Source organism: Gallinula chloropus (genome assembly GCF_964237585.1).
Source record: "Gallinula chloropus genome assembly, chromosome: 29".
Classification (NCBI taxonomy): domain Eukaryota; kingdom Metazoa; phylum Chordata; class Aves; order Gruiformes; family Rallidae; genus Gallinula; species Gallinula chloropus.
Window position 1 is genome coordinate 1,134,472 of NC_140114.1, and position 13,992 is coordinate 1,148,463.

The 13,992-nt window shown below is 65.5% G+C and overlaps 2 protein-coding genes across 2 annotated transcripts; one reads left to right on the plus strand and one right to left on the minus strand.

Annotated features, from left to right (window-relative positions):
- Positions 1-3,457: 3,457 nt before the first annotated feature.
- LOC311202276 (uncharacterized protein) lies at positions 3,458-4,304 on the minus strand. The gene is made up of 2 exons (XM_084276826.1): positions 3,848-4,304; positions 3,458-3,689 (listed from the first exon to the last, which is right to left on the minus strand). The coding sequence occupies exons 1-2, from the start codon at positions 4,209-4,211 to the stop codon at positions 3,538-3,540; spliced, it is 516 nt and encodes a 171-aa protein (XP_084132952.1). The 5' UTR covers positions 4,212-4,304; the 3' UTR covers positions 3,458-3,537.
- Positions 4,305-8,024: 3,720 nt separating this feature from the next.
- Positions 8,025-11,810, plus strand: APH1A (aph-1 homolog A, gamma-secretase subunit; the record flags this gene model as incomplete). Its single annotated transcript, XM_084276744.1, has 7 exons — positions 8,025-8,137; positions 9,554-9,724; positions 9,953-10,026; positions 10,110-10,232; positions 10,373-10,500; positions 10,856-10,979; positions 11,128-11,810. 7 exons carry the CDS (start codon positions 8,025-8,027, stop codon positions 11,190-11,192), a joined length of 798 nt encoding a protein of 265 aa, XP_084132870.1. The 3' UTR covers positions 11,193-11,810.
- Positions 11,811-13,992: the final 2,182 nt, after the last annotated feature.

Below are 13,992 nucleotides of genomic sequence, written 5' to 3' on the forward strand. Positions count from 1 at the left end.
AGCCAGGCTGTGCTTTGGGGAGAGCTCTGGGCTTTTGGGGGGCAGTGCCTGCTGGGGTGCAGTAGGGGGGTCAGCAGGGCTGGGGGTGAGCGGAACTGAGCCCACGCTTGTTCCTGCAGCCCCGGCAGCGCTGCTGAGGCTGCACCAGCCCCAGCCCGTCCTGGTTGTGCAGCCCGGGGACTCGGTGACCATCGGCTGCGAGTTCAGTGAAGCCATAGAGATTAAAGGCAAAGTGTCCTGGTACCGGCGTGTCGGCGGGGACGAGCCCAGACTGGTCCTGCATTGCCAGTCAGAGAGGAATGGGAGATTCTCCTGTGAGTTCAAGAAGATCAGTGCCACCCTGAGCATCACCCATGCCCAAACCAGCGACACCGGCATCTACCTGTGTGCGTATGTAGCTGTCTCACAGATGGATTTTGGCAATGGCACCACGCTGGTGGTGGGAGGTAGGATGGCGACATGGCCCCGTGTCCCTCTTTCCCTGCTGCCATCCTCATCCTCTTCAGCATCCTCCATCTCCCTCCCCAACCTTCCCTGTCCCCTTTTCCCCATGTCCCCCATCCCTCCCGTCCATCCCTGGTCTGTGCCCCCCTCAGCCCCCCGCAGCCCCTCTCCTTGCTGCAGACAGCTGGAGCGCTGGGAGCAGGGTGATGGTGCTGGCGCCCCATGGGGCTCCCCAGGCCCCCCCCAGCCCGGTCTGTGCTGTGGGTAACGCCACCGGCCCCGTCCTCATCTCCTGGCCGGGGGGGCCTGGGAAGGTGCTGGGGCTGGGGAAGGACACAAGGCTGCTCATCAGCCCCCTGGGCACGGCCGGGGGCACTGGGGTGCTCTGCGAAGTGCGATTCAACGCCTCGGGGTCCCCCATCCGCAGGAGCGTGGAGCTGTTCAGGGACGGGGGTGAGTACGGGGAACATCCCCCAGCTGGGGCACCCGTGGGGAAACAGAGGCAGAGGGAACAGTCTGGCCCTGATGTTTTTTGGGGCACATTAGGACGAGCCAGACCCTCCCACCCAGACAGCTGCGTGATCAACCCCCTCATCCATGTCCTGGGTGGGATCAGGCTGCTTCTGCTGCTCAGCATCTGCCTCAGCATCCGCTGCCTCCTCCGCACCAGGCCGATGGGTAAGGAGCGTGGGACGTGTGGGGGGTGTCCCACCATGTGCCCTGCTCTCCCCACTGTCCTGTTCCTCCATCCCAATCCTCTACTTGCTTCATCCCCCTCCATCCCATCTGTCCCCTGCATCCCCAAACTGGGGACATGTCTCTGGCTCTGTCTCCTCCAGGCCAATAGTGTGTGAGCTGAAATCACCAGCCGTGACCCGCAGCCGGACGCGGTGACACCCCAAGCCCGGAGCTCGTCCCTGCCTGCCCGCACCCCCCGGCATCCCCCTGAGAGCCCCGGGGCGCCGGGGGGCTGCCCCCGCTGTGCCCAGCAGGGTGAAATAAAGAGCTTTGGGCTTCGGCAGCGTCCCCCCTCCCCGGCCCCGTGTGCCCGGCGTGTCCCCAGGGCCTGTCCCCGGGGCGGGACTGCACACCCCGCACCCACCCTCTGTGTCAGAAGGGATTTTGGGTGCAGTGAGGGTCCCCCCTCCCCGCCCGGCCCCACGGCATCTGTAGCACCTTCTGGTTTGAGAGGGATGGGGAGGAGAGGGGCCAGGGCAGGCAGCCCCCTCCCCAGCTCCAGCCCCGTGCCGGGACAGCCCCAGCCCATCCCCGGGGCTCCGTCCTATTCCCAGGCTCAGGCCCATCCTCAGGGCTGAGGCCCAGGCCCATTCTTCAGGCCCCCAGGTCCCATCATCAGGCCCAGGCCCAATGGAAGGCCCGTCCCCATCCCCAGGCCCATCCTTACACCCCCAAGGGCCATTCCCAATGGGATGGGCAGCAGTTCCTGTCAGGGCAGATCTCACTGAGCAGGGAATAAAATGCTTCTCCTTTATTAGCCAGCCAAGAGAGAGCGGGGCAAGAGAAACAATCCAACCCTCACAACACCTCCCCACACCCCTCCCTGCTTCCCGGGCTCAGCTCGATTCAGGACGTCTCGCCCTCCCCCCACCATCTCAGGGGGTGGGGATGGGGCTTGGGGTCAGTTAGCACAGAGGCGCTGCCACCATCACTGGCGGGATGGGCCTTGGGCAGCGGCGGGTGGGTCTCGGAGCCGGCTGGGGTGGGCTCTGCGGGACCTGGGGGAAGGTTCTGGCAGCTTCTGGCAGAAGCCCCCCCAGCTGCCCCCCCCCCCAGCTGCCCAAACCTTGCCAGACAAACCCAAAAGAGGGTGGGGAAGCCGTGGGTGGGTGCTGCACCCCGGGGATGCTCTGAGCCCCCCAGAACGGTGAAGCCCGGCCGGCTGCAGGCGGGTGTTGCACCATGACCCTGGTTTGACTCGGAGGCCGAAGGGGCGGGTGAGATGGCCGCCGTCCCCGGCTCTCGGCTGCGTCGCCTCACGTCCCCGCGGTCAGGGCCGGAAGCCAGTCTGAAAGGGAAACTGAGGCACAGCCGGTCCCTGGGAGGCGTCCCTCAGCGAGGACTCGCGCCCCAGCAGACGGCGGCAGCAGGATCCCTGCGGGAGCCGCGGGGGGTGACAGGACACCGCAGGGTGTTTTTCCTGCAGGGGCTGAGGACACGCGTGAAGGGAACCCCAAAACCCCCGTGTGGGGTCTGTGCTGCTCCGTGCGGTGCCGGGTGTCAGCTGAGAGGTGTGGGGATGAGCTGCCCTTCCCAGGGGTTATTTCCATCCCCAGGCCCAGCCCCGCTGCCCTGAAAGGGAAAAGAGGGGATGAGGGGCTGCTGGAGATGCTGCGACCCCCGACATGGGAGGGGGCGGCTGGCGGTGGCGCCGCGCTGGCTCGTCCCGTCCCCCCTCGCTGCGAGCCCTTGGCAGCTCCCCGGGGTTTTGCATTATTTCCGGCGCGCTGGGGTGCTGGGTGCTGGTGAACCACAGCCAGGAGCTTTCCGGGCGCTGGGTGTGCACAGCTCGGCCCCTCGGCCTGGCAACGGGGGAGATGTGGTGGCGAAGCCAGCGCTGCGCCCGATGCCCAGGGCTTGGCAAGGGGCCGGGCTGCTCCTGAGCTGCTGCTGCCATGGGGAGGGCTGGAATTGGGCCGGGGGAGATGCAGTGCTGTGCCCAAGAGGGTGCTGGGGGGACACCCACCCAACGCCTGGGAGCTGCCGGCAGCCGGAGCCGAGTGTCAGCCGGCACCCGCATGAGATTCACCCTCGGCTTCTGGTGGCCCCGAGCAGCCGCCAGCGCTTTGGGGATGCTGCAGGGGGGACCCGGGGATGCAGAGGCGTTTCACTGTGTGTCCCCCAAAAACGTTTACCCCCAAAACACTTCTCCACCCTCACAGCCTTGTTTCCCCCTCTGGCCCCCTCAATAAACTGAATAATTAATTCAGTCCCAGGAGTTGGGGTCTCACCCCAGCAGTGTTATGTCACTGGAAAGAAATGAATTTATTTCACGCCGGGGTGGAGGAAGCGGTTTCAGCCCCGAGTGGGTCTCACGGGCGGGCGTGTGGGTGGCTGCGGGGTGTGAGGAGAGAGTCAGGGCAAAGGGGCTGTGAGGGGGGTGCCGAGGGGGTCACCTCTGGCCAGATGCCATCTGTAGAGCAGGATGCTCATCTGGAGCAGGAGGAGGAGGCAGACGCAGGACAGGGCCAGTGGCAGCGGCCAGGAAGGGCAGGAACCTGTGTGTGCTGGGAAAGGAGAGGGAATAGAGGGGCAGGGGGTGGGCTTGGTGCCTCTGGAGAGCCCAGCATCCCCCAGACGGGGTCAGGGCCCAGCGAGGGGGACGCGCAGGTTTAAAGCCTGTGGGTGTGGGGGAATTTGGGGCTGGGGGGACAGGACTAATTACCCTGTGAATGTTCTATGGTGATGGTGGTGTTGATGCTCCTGTTCTTGCCGCTGTTCTCGGCCGTGCACGTCGCAGCCCCGTCCCAGCGCTCGGCCGACACCCAGGTGATGCTCCATGCGCTGAGGACACCGTGCTCATCCACGGCCGCCGCCATCACGGGCGTCACCTCCCCGCCGGGCTGCCAGCGCACGGTGTCCCAGCCCGCAGGGATGTCGTGGAGGTGGCAGAGCAGGGGGAAGGTGGCCGGGGGCTGCCCGGGCTCCTCTGTGCCCACGGGCACCAGGATGGAGAGCTGGGGCTCGGTGGCATCTGAAAAGGGAAACGGGGTGTGTGGGGGCACAAACCTGCCCAGGGGTGTCCCCATCCACCGGGTGACACTCACTGCTCACAACCAGCCTGGTCCCACTACCAAACACGGCGGGGAAGCTGGAGGAGCTGCAGTAATAAACCCCGGAGTCCTCCCTCTGTGCAGGGCTGATGGTGAAGAAATATGTCTGATCTGATTTCTTCCCACCGGAGTATCTTCCATCCGGATAAGAGGAATTCACAGTCCAGTATATCCAGTACAAGCTGCCATCTGGCTTCTCCTTGTACCAATCTACGTAGGTTCTCTGTTCCAAGGATTGACAACTCATCTTCGCTTTTTCTCCAGGGAGCACCCAGAGCTGCCCTGGGCTTTGCTGGACCCATTTCGCCTGTGCTGAGACCCCTCCTGCACGGGGGAGCAGCTCTGAGTTGGGGTTTCTGCAATTCAGCCTTTCCAACAGGTCACATCACAGTATTTTGGGGTAGAGCCCCCCCCACCCCCCACCTCCCCCAGTCAGCAGATGCCAGCGGGTTGGGGTGTTTCTGGAGCCGGCACATACCTGGCAGCAGGAGCAGGAGGGTCCCCAGGAGCCCGTAGGACATGCTGGCCACAACCCTTGTGCTGGGGAGATCTTGTCTCCCGGCCAGGCTGGGGGCAGCTGGGGGGGCTCTGAGGCACCAGCCCCACGTGTGGTCCCGTCCTCTGGCCGTGACGCCTCCCAGGCCTGGAGGGGACAGAAATGGGGTGGCAGCGGCGGTTTGTCCAGCCGTCCCCCAGCGACGGGACCCTTCTGGGCTGGGTCCAGTGCGGGGTGATGCCGGGAGGGGGACTGGAGGGTGCCAGGGCCCAGCCCCCTGCCCGTGTCTGCCAGCAGCCCTGGGCTGCGTGGTGCCCGCGTTCTGCTGCTCTCCAAGGCACAGGCGTGGCTGGCTCGGGGTGCTGGGGCTGGGTTTGCCCAGGCTCCTGCCTGGCAGCCCCTGGGAATGGCCCCCGCAGCCCGGCGTGGGCGGCCGAGCGCAGCACATCTCTCTCAGGGGTCCCTGGGACAGACCTGGCGCCTTTCTGCAGCAGCCGGAGGCTTTGCTGGAGCCGCAGGTGGCTGCGGTCAGCCTGGCTGCTGGGCTGGGGCGCTTCTGCCGGGTGTCTTGACACCGACCCCCTTCCCCCACCGCCCGCAATGGGGCTCGGGGAGGGTTTTAGGTGCTGGTTGGGCCGAGGCCTCGATGTGCTGAAAGCAGCCGCAGGGCTGGGGGCTGGGAAGGTGTTTGCAGCTTTGAGTCCCTTTGAAGGGTGTCGTGGGGGTGCTGGGGGGGGCGGCTGCAGCTGGCATCCTGCCAGGGTGGAGGAAGACTTTCCATCAGCCTCTGTGCAGAAGTGCCTGAGAATCCACCGTGGTGATGGGAGTTTGGTTCTTTGCCCAAAAATGAGTGTTGGGATGGAGCCAGGAGCGGGAGGGTGGCCCCATCCCCAGCTGAGTCTGGCCCATGCCACCTGCACCCCTGGCATCCCCCAAAAGCTTCCAGCCCCCCAACGCCCCCCAAGCCTGTTCCAGCCAACACCGGGTTTGGGACCTGCAGCATCTCGCCCAAGTTTTACCTCCGTCACCAGTTGTAGCTCCGTGCCGGTGGGATCCTGGGGGCTCAGCACCCATCCAGCTCGGAGCATCATCCGTCTGGTTTCTTCCCTCCCCCAGTGCTCAAAGCAGCCCAAGTGTTTGTGGGAGGCTTGAAGACGGGGAGGGGGGTGAGGGGCCAGGGATGCTCTGAGATGCTGTGTGTGGCCAGCCGGCCACCGTGTCCCCAGTGACGAAGGCAGGAGAGTGGGGGATGTTGCTGCCCGGGGCCCCTGCGGTTTTGGCAGTGGTGGCTGCTGTGCAGAAGGGCTCAGCTCCGGGGAGGGGCTGCCCCCCGGCACAGCCCCGGCCCCGATGGCAGCCAGGGACTCGCTGGCCCCTGCATGGCTGCTGTGGCTCTGCCTGGGTGGGTAGCCAGGCTGTGCTTTGGGGAGAGCTCTGGGGTTTTGGGGGGCAGTGGCTGCTGGGGGGCAGTAGGGGGGTCAGCAAGGCTGTGGATGAGTGGAACTGAGCCCACGCTTGTTCCTGCAGCCCCGGCAGCGCTGCTGAGGCTGCACCAGCCCCAGCCCGTCCTGGTTGTGCAGCCCGGGGCCACGGTGACCATCGGCTGCGAGTTCAGTGAAGCCATAGAGATTAAAGGCAAAGTGTCCTGGTACCGGCGTGTCGGCGGGAATGAGCCCAAACAGGTCGTGCTTTGCCACTCAAAGAGGAATGATAGATTCTCCTGTGAGTTCAAGAAGATCAGTGCCACCCTGAGCATCACCCATGCCCAAACCAGCGACACCGGCATCTACCTGTGTGCCTATGTAGCTGTCTCACAGATGGATTTTGGCAACGGCACCACGCTGGTGGTGGGAGGTAGGATGGTGACATGGCCCCGTGTCCCTCTTTCCCTGCTGCCATCCTCATCCTCTTCAGCATCCTCCATCTCCCTCCCCACCCACCCTGTCCCCTTTTCCCCGTGTCCCCCATCCCTCCCCTCCATCCCTGGTCCGTGCCCCCCTCAGCCCCCCGCAGCCCCTCTCCTTGCTGCAGACAGCTGGAGCGCCGGGAGCAGGGTGATGGTGCTGGCGCCCCATGGGGCTCCCCAGGCCCCCCCCGGCCCGGTCTGTGCCGTGGGTAACGCCACCGGCCCCGTCCTCGTCTCCCGGCCGGGGGGGCCTGGGAAGGTGCTGGAGCTGGGGAAGGACACGAGGCTGCTCATCAGCCCCCTGGGCACGGCCGGGGGCACCGGGGTGCTCTGCGAAGTGCGATTCAACGCCTCGGGGTCCCCCATCCGCAGGAGCGTGGAGCTGTTCAGGGATGGGGGTGAGTACAGGGAACATCCCCCAGCTGGGGCACCCGTGGGGAAACCGAGGCAGAGGGAACAGTCTGGCCCTGATGGGGGCACATTAGGACGAGCCAGACCCTCCCATTCAGACAGCTGCGTGATCAACCCCCTCATCCATGTCCTGGCCGGGGCCGGGGTGTTTCTGCTGCTCAGCATCTGCCTCAGCATCCGCTGCCTCCTCCGCACCAGGCCGATGGGTAAGGAGCGTGGGACGTGTGGGGGGTGTCCCACCATGTGCCCTGCTCTCCCCCTGTTCTGTCCATCTCGCTGTGTCCCCTTCTTGCTGATCCCCCTCCACCCCAATCTCCTCATTACCTCATCCCCCTCCATCCCCTCCATCCCCACACTGGGACCATGTCTCCCAGCTCTGTCCCCTCCAGGCCCCCAGACTGGCACCACGGAGCCCCCTGCGTCCCGGGAGGATGAGGTGAGTCCGGGCGGCCCCGGTGCCCCTGGGCTGGGCTGGCTGGAGGCAGCGTGTCCCTGCCCGGGGCCCGCAGGCAGCAGGGGACGGGCACAGCCCCGCTGCTGCGGCCAGAGGGGAAACTGGGGTGCGGGGGCTCTGACGGCATCGTCCCCCCAGGGAGAGCTGAACTACGCCCAGCTGACCTTCGCTGCCCCAGCGAGGCCCCGGCCGTGACCCGCAGCCGCAGGCGGTGACACCCCAAGCCCGGAGCTCGTCCCTGCCTGCCCGCACCCCCCGGCATCCCCCTGAGAGCCCCGGGGCGCCGGGGGGCTGCCCCCGCTGTGCCCAGCAGGGTGAAATAAAGAGCTTTGGGCTTCGGCAGCGTCCCCGCTCCCCGGCCCCGTGTGCCCGGCGTGTCCCCATCCTCCCCGCTCCCCGGCCCGTCTCTCCCCCCCCTCCCCGGGCCGGTCCCGCCGCGCTCCTCCCGCCGCCAGCGGGCGCCGCCTGGGCCCTGCCCGCCCCGGGCCCGCCCCGCGCCCGCCCCGGGCCCGCCCCGCCGCCATGGGGGCCGCCGTCTTCTTCGGCTGCGCCGGGATCGCCTTCGGGCCGGCGTTCGCCCTCGTTCTCTTCACCGTGGCGGCGGAGCCGCTGCGGGTCATCGTGTTGGTGGCGGGGTGAGCCCGGGGGGCCGGCGGGGGCGGTGGGAGGGGGCCGGGAGGGGCCGGCGAGGGGCCATTGTTGGGCTGCGGGGGCTGCGGGGGGGTCGATGGTGGCTCTGCGAGGTGTCTGCGAGGGACCGCGGGGCCTGTGATGGGTCTGTGAGGGGTCTGTGAGGGGCCATTGAGGGGCTGTGGAGACTATTGAGGGGCTGTGGGGTGCTTGAGGTGTCTGTGAAGGCCTGTGGGGTCTGTGAGGGTCTGTGGGGGTTTATGGTGGCTCTGTGAGGGGTCTCTGAGGGGCTGCGGGGGTCTATGATGGGCAAGGGGGCTTCTGACGAAGTGGTGGGCTGCAGTTTTGGGTTAGTTGAGGGGGCTGCGGTGGGCTTGGGAGTTCTGAGAGGGTTTCTGGGGGCTGAGGGAGGCGGGGGGGATAGGCAGTGCTGGAGGGGGCAGGTGAGGGGGTCCCAGAGGGTCCCCTAGACAGCGCCTGTGGAGGCTGGAGGGGAGACCTTGAGGGGGTCCGGGGTGGGAAACAGCCCCCTGGGGGACAGTGCTGGGGGTGCCTGGGGACAGGGGTGGGAAACAGCCCCCCGGGGGACAGTCCTGGGGGTGCCTGGGGACAGGCTGTGTCTGGTGGGGGGGGCTGAGGAAGGCTTGGGACGTCTCCTGTGCAGCTGGGGTGAGGCCATCAAGTTGGAGGGGGTGGGAAGGGCTGTCCCCTCACCGGGGTCCCCGCACTTTGGGATCTCCGGACGCCCAGCTCCGCTGGCTTAAAGACAGCAGAGCACCCAGAGGATGCGGCTTCATCTCTGCCTGAGCTCAGCGACCGTCCCCCAGCCCTGTGTGAGCTGTTCCTGGCTCTAACCCGGTGCCGTGACAGGGGCAGAGCTGCTGGCACCGTCCCTTGTGTGCTGAGCACTTTGCGCTGGCTGAGCAGGACACGGAGCCGGCAGCTTCCCTTGTGCTGCGGGAGCCACGACTGGGAGCAGCGACACGCCGCCCGCTCGGCGTTCGGCTTGTTCCTCCGGTCACTCCCCAGGGTCACGACTCCTGTGCCCTGTGTCGGCGAGGGGGATTCACTGGTTTTGAAAGAGCGAGAGGAGCAGCTGGGCACGTCCCACCGCGTTTGGCTTCCTGAGGGCAGCTGCCGGTTGAGTCTCGGAGGGATGAAGCACCGAGCGCCCTTCCCTGCTCCGCAGGGCAGCAGCTTTCCTTGGAGCAGTTCTGAGGAGAGAAGGGAGTATTTTGGTTCTGGAGTCCACCTGTGCTCAGCCCTGGGCTTGCTTTGCCTGCCCTCCTCACATGGTGGTGACCAGGCAGCTGGTGCTGCTGCCGACAGCTTCCCCTGCGGCCCGCAGCCCAGGCCGACCCCGCCAGCAGCTCGGCAGTGCTGAGCTCCGCAGCCTGAGCCTGGTGTCCCTCTCTCCCCAGGGCGTTTTTCTGGCTGGTGTCCCTGCTCCTGGCGTCTCTGATCTGGTTCGTTTCGGTCCATCTCAGTGACCGGGAGGACGCCAAGCTGCAGTATGGCCTCCTCATCTTCGGGGCTGCCGTCTCCGTGCTGCTGCAGGAAGCTTTCCGCTTCGCCTACTTCAAGCTGCTGAAGTAAGAGCGTCTCCGAGCGCGGCTCCGCGGGGACGGGGCTCTTGTTCTGGTGCCCGACCTCCCCTTTTGGTCTGGGGAACCCCCCCCAGAGCATCTTCCTCACCAGATCCTGGGAAGGGAGGTTCCTCCTCACTCCGGGGCCTGTTCAGAACCACCCCTTCCCCTCTCTGGTGTGATGAGACCCCCAGTTCTGAACCAGCCACTCGTGTTTTCTCTCCACCCGAGCAGGAAAGCTGATGAAGGGCTGGCGATGATCAGTGAGGACGGCCGGTCCCCCATCTCCCTCAGGCAGATGGCTTACGGTGAGCACGAGCTCGCTGGGAACCCGTGGCGGAGGCGGCGCGGTCCGTGGTTGCTCCTCTCTGACTCCCTTCTCCCTCTGCAGTCTCAGGCCTGTCCTTTGGCATCATCAGCGGCGTCTTCTCCGTCATCAACATCCTGGCAGACTCCATCGGTCCCGGCATCGTCGGGATCCACGGGGACTCCCCGTACTACTTCATCACATCCGGTGAGTCGGGGGCCGCGGGGGACGTTGGGTCGTGCCGGTTCCAGCTGGGATCTGGCTCCGGCCCGTGGCCCTTCGCCGCGGTGAGGAAGAGGAAGGTGGTGAGGAGATCTGAGGGTGTCCGTGTCGCTCTGGTCCTGCAGCCTTCCTCACCATGGCCCTCGTCTTGCTCCACACCTTCTGGGGGGTGATCTTCTTCGACGCCTGCGAGAAGCGGCGCTACTGGTGCCTGGGGCTGGTGGTTGCCAGTCACCTCCTCACCTCGGGGCTGGTGAGTGTGGGGAGCCAGAGCTGCTGTTGGGAGCTGTTGGCACAGTGGAGGGGACATGGCTGTCATCAGGGACAGGATTGGGGGGGTCACACCCAGCTGCTTCAGCCTCCCAGAGCCCCCCACATCCCAGTCACATCCCTCTCGGGGTGCACTCAGGGGAAGGAGGTTTATTGAAGGGCTGGGCTCAGCTGGAGGATCAGCCACTAAGCCCCTGGTGGGGAATCACTTTAAGCCAGGCTTAACAGAGCTCTGCTCTGCTTGGAGACTCCCCTTTACCCCCCCGGCTCTTTTGGGGGGGGCTGTGGGGCAGCTCGAGGGTGGTGACGTTCCTGACGTGGCTCTGTCTGTCCCCCAGACGTTCCTGAACCCCCGGTATGAGGCCAGCCTGGTCCCCATCTTCATCATCACCCTCTGCACGGGGCTCTGGGCCTTCATCACCGCCGGCGGCTCCTTCCACAACATCCTCAAGTGCCTCTCCTGTAAGGGGGGGTACCAGGCAGGGAGGGGGGGTGCAGCAGGTGGGGGACATCTGCAGCGCGGGGGCTTCTCCAGTGGGTCTCCCACTAACAGGCCCTCGCCCCCCAAAAGCCCCCTGCTCACCCCTGCCCGCCCCGTTCTGCCCCCCAGGTAAGCAGGAGGACGACAGTGGCGTGATGATGTACTCAGCCCTTCAGGTGCCTTTTGAGGACTGAGTGGCGGCTGCGGCCCGGCCCCTGCTGCTGCCCTACCCAAGTGCCCTCGTCCCGCAGCCGGAAGGTTCCGTCGCTGCCTCTGCCGTTCGCTGCTCCGGTGCTGCCGCCCGGCCAGGCCCCGGCCCTTCTCCATCACACACAGACGGTTCTGGGCCGCCTCCCGCTCCAGAGGGGATTATTTTGGGGGGTCTGACCGATGCTCCTGGGCACCCTGTTACCTTCGTTAGCGGCTTCGTTGGGCTTTTTTCATCACAGGGTGAAGGTGGGAGGGGGGTGCTGGGTGCCCTGGGGTACATCTGGGTGCCCTGGGGTATATCTGGGTGCCCTGGGGTACATCTGGGTGCGTGGGGCTCAGGGCAGGACCCCCCCCCCCATCCCTCACAGTTCCCACCCCCATGACCCCAGGGAGAGCTCTGCCCGACCCCGCTGCTGTTCCCCGCTCTGCAGAAGCCGGGTGATGCTCCTGGGGCGGGGGGAGCTGGATGTGTGTGTGGGGGTCTCTGCCCCTTTCCCCTCCCCTTTCTGCTCCCTGCTGGGGGGCTGGGGGCACCCCTTACTCTGCTGTGGAACTGGGGGGGTAAATTATTTTTTTGATTCAGAGTAAAACCCTTTTAATAGAGCAACAGGTACCGTGGCACCGACTTCTGTGATGGGGGGAGAGGGGTTGGTCCCCCCTGTTTTGCTCCCAGCCCCTGTCTGAGCTTTGGGGAGGGGGGGTAACACTCCTGCACCCTCCTCACTCTGGAGGAGAAGGGATGAGGGGGGGGGGAGGTGGGTATGAATCCCCTGAGTGGGGTGTCCCTGCCCCCTGTTTTCAGGGGGGTCTCCCCTCAGGGTGTGGGGGGAGCTCTCACTTCATCCTCTTGTCCACAAAGTGGGTGATGAGGAAGAGGATGAGGCAGCTGAAGATGGCACTGAAAATGATGATGACAACTTCAGAGGGCTGAGGGGGGGTCTGAAAGGAAGGGGGGGTGGGTCACCCCCACATCCAGCCCCCCTGGCCCAGCCCTACCTGTCGAATACCCCTTGGGCCCTGCAAGAGAAACACTGGGGCTCAGTGCCGCAGCCTGGCACCCAGCGGGGCTGTTTGGGGGTGCAGGGGGGGCCCTTCCCACCCCCTCCCCAAGCCCAGCTCTCACCCCTGGGGAAGGACGACAGCACCAGGCGCTGGTGGAGCTCCTGCGGCACCCGAAAATTCTCCAGCAGGCGCTGGGGCTGCGGCTCGGCCGCCGCCGTGGAGTAAAGGGCTCCCTGGAGCTGCTCCAGCTGGAAGGGAGAGCGGTGTGGGGACACAGCCCTGCTGCTTCCCCCCTAAAACCAGGGGGGGGTCACCCCAAAACGGGTCCTACCAGAGCTGGGCTGCTGGAAGAGGGTGCAGAGGTCCAGGTGTGGGGGCAGCAGGTCCTGGATGCTGAAGGAGGGGATGGCCCTTGTCTGCCCTGAGAGGGGGGGACCGGTTTGGGGGTGCAGAGGGGGGATTTGGGGCTCCCCCACCCCACGCTGTGCGTTCTCCCTGCGCTCACCTGCGTAGCAGATGCTGCTGAGATGGGTCAGGATGTTGTTGTAGGTGGGTGGGGTGGGGGTCAGCACCCACCTGTGACTCCCAGGCTGGGGTCCCCCACTTGCCCCCTTCCCTGTCCCATTCCATGCTGCTGGCTGTGCCCGTCCTAGCAGCTAAACTGGGGGCTCTGTTACCCAGCACAGCCCCGTGCCCCAAAACACCCTCGATTCCCCCCAACAGGGACACGGGGGGGAACATTCCCAATGTCCTTGTTAATCCAGGGGCATCTTTTCCAGCTGGGGGAGCAGGGACAAAGCTGACCCCTGGTGGGGTGTTGTGGGGGACCCATTGGGTCCCCGTGGGCCTGGAGGGATGGGGCTTAGTTGGGAAGTATTAGGAGGATTCCCTGGACAAGGAAAGGCCTGAGCCCCAGGGACAGAGGGACTGCTTGTGGGCTGCCTGGGGAGGTTTCAGGGCAGGTTATGTCTGTCAGTCCTGGCTCCTTTGTTTTGGGGGCTGTTGCTGGTTGTTTACCGGTTTCAAAGGTGGGTGCTGGTAACACACTGTTAAGGTGCAAACCAGTGAGGGGGCAGGTGGGCTGGTGAGCTGTTTCCACAACACTTGGGGAAGGTCTGGTGTCCTCCAGCGACCTTTGCAGGGCTCAGCCCCTGACCCGTGTCACTCACAGAGGGTGTTTGACTGGCAGCTTCCTCAGCTTCTGCTCTCCTCCCCGAGAGGAGGACTCAAGGCATTGCACAAGGTCCTTTTGGCAGTCAGAGAAGGAGCGTGGGCGTGGGAAGCAGAGCTGCACGGCAGCGGTTGTTGCCCGGCTGTGGAAACCGCCTGTTGCTGGCGCTGGGTGACGCTTCTGGCTGTGGAGTCAGCGATGAAGCGATGGGGGGGGTGGAAAAGCAGGGGCACCGTGTGAGGGACTCCTGTCTGGTGGCACCACCTTGCCCATGGCTGAGTGAAGAGGCTGGAAAGACATGGTAAACCTGGTGAATGTCTGATAGCAGCTGGTTGTGAGAATCAAGGAGTTGGAGGGGATGGAAGGGACAACCTTGTGTAGCTCCAGGCCTGGAGGTTGGTGTCCCTGCCTGTGGCAGGGGGGTTGGAGCTCTGGGACCCTTGGGGTCCCTCCCAACCCAGACCAGGCTGGGATTCTGTGATTCTAAGGGACCTCAGGAGATCGTGGAGTCCAACCCCGATCATCAAATCCAGCCCCACACAAAAGGTTTCAGCAGCAAAGGCCAAACTCTAAATCTTCTCAGCTGTGGAGGTCACAGACCTTGCAAAATC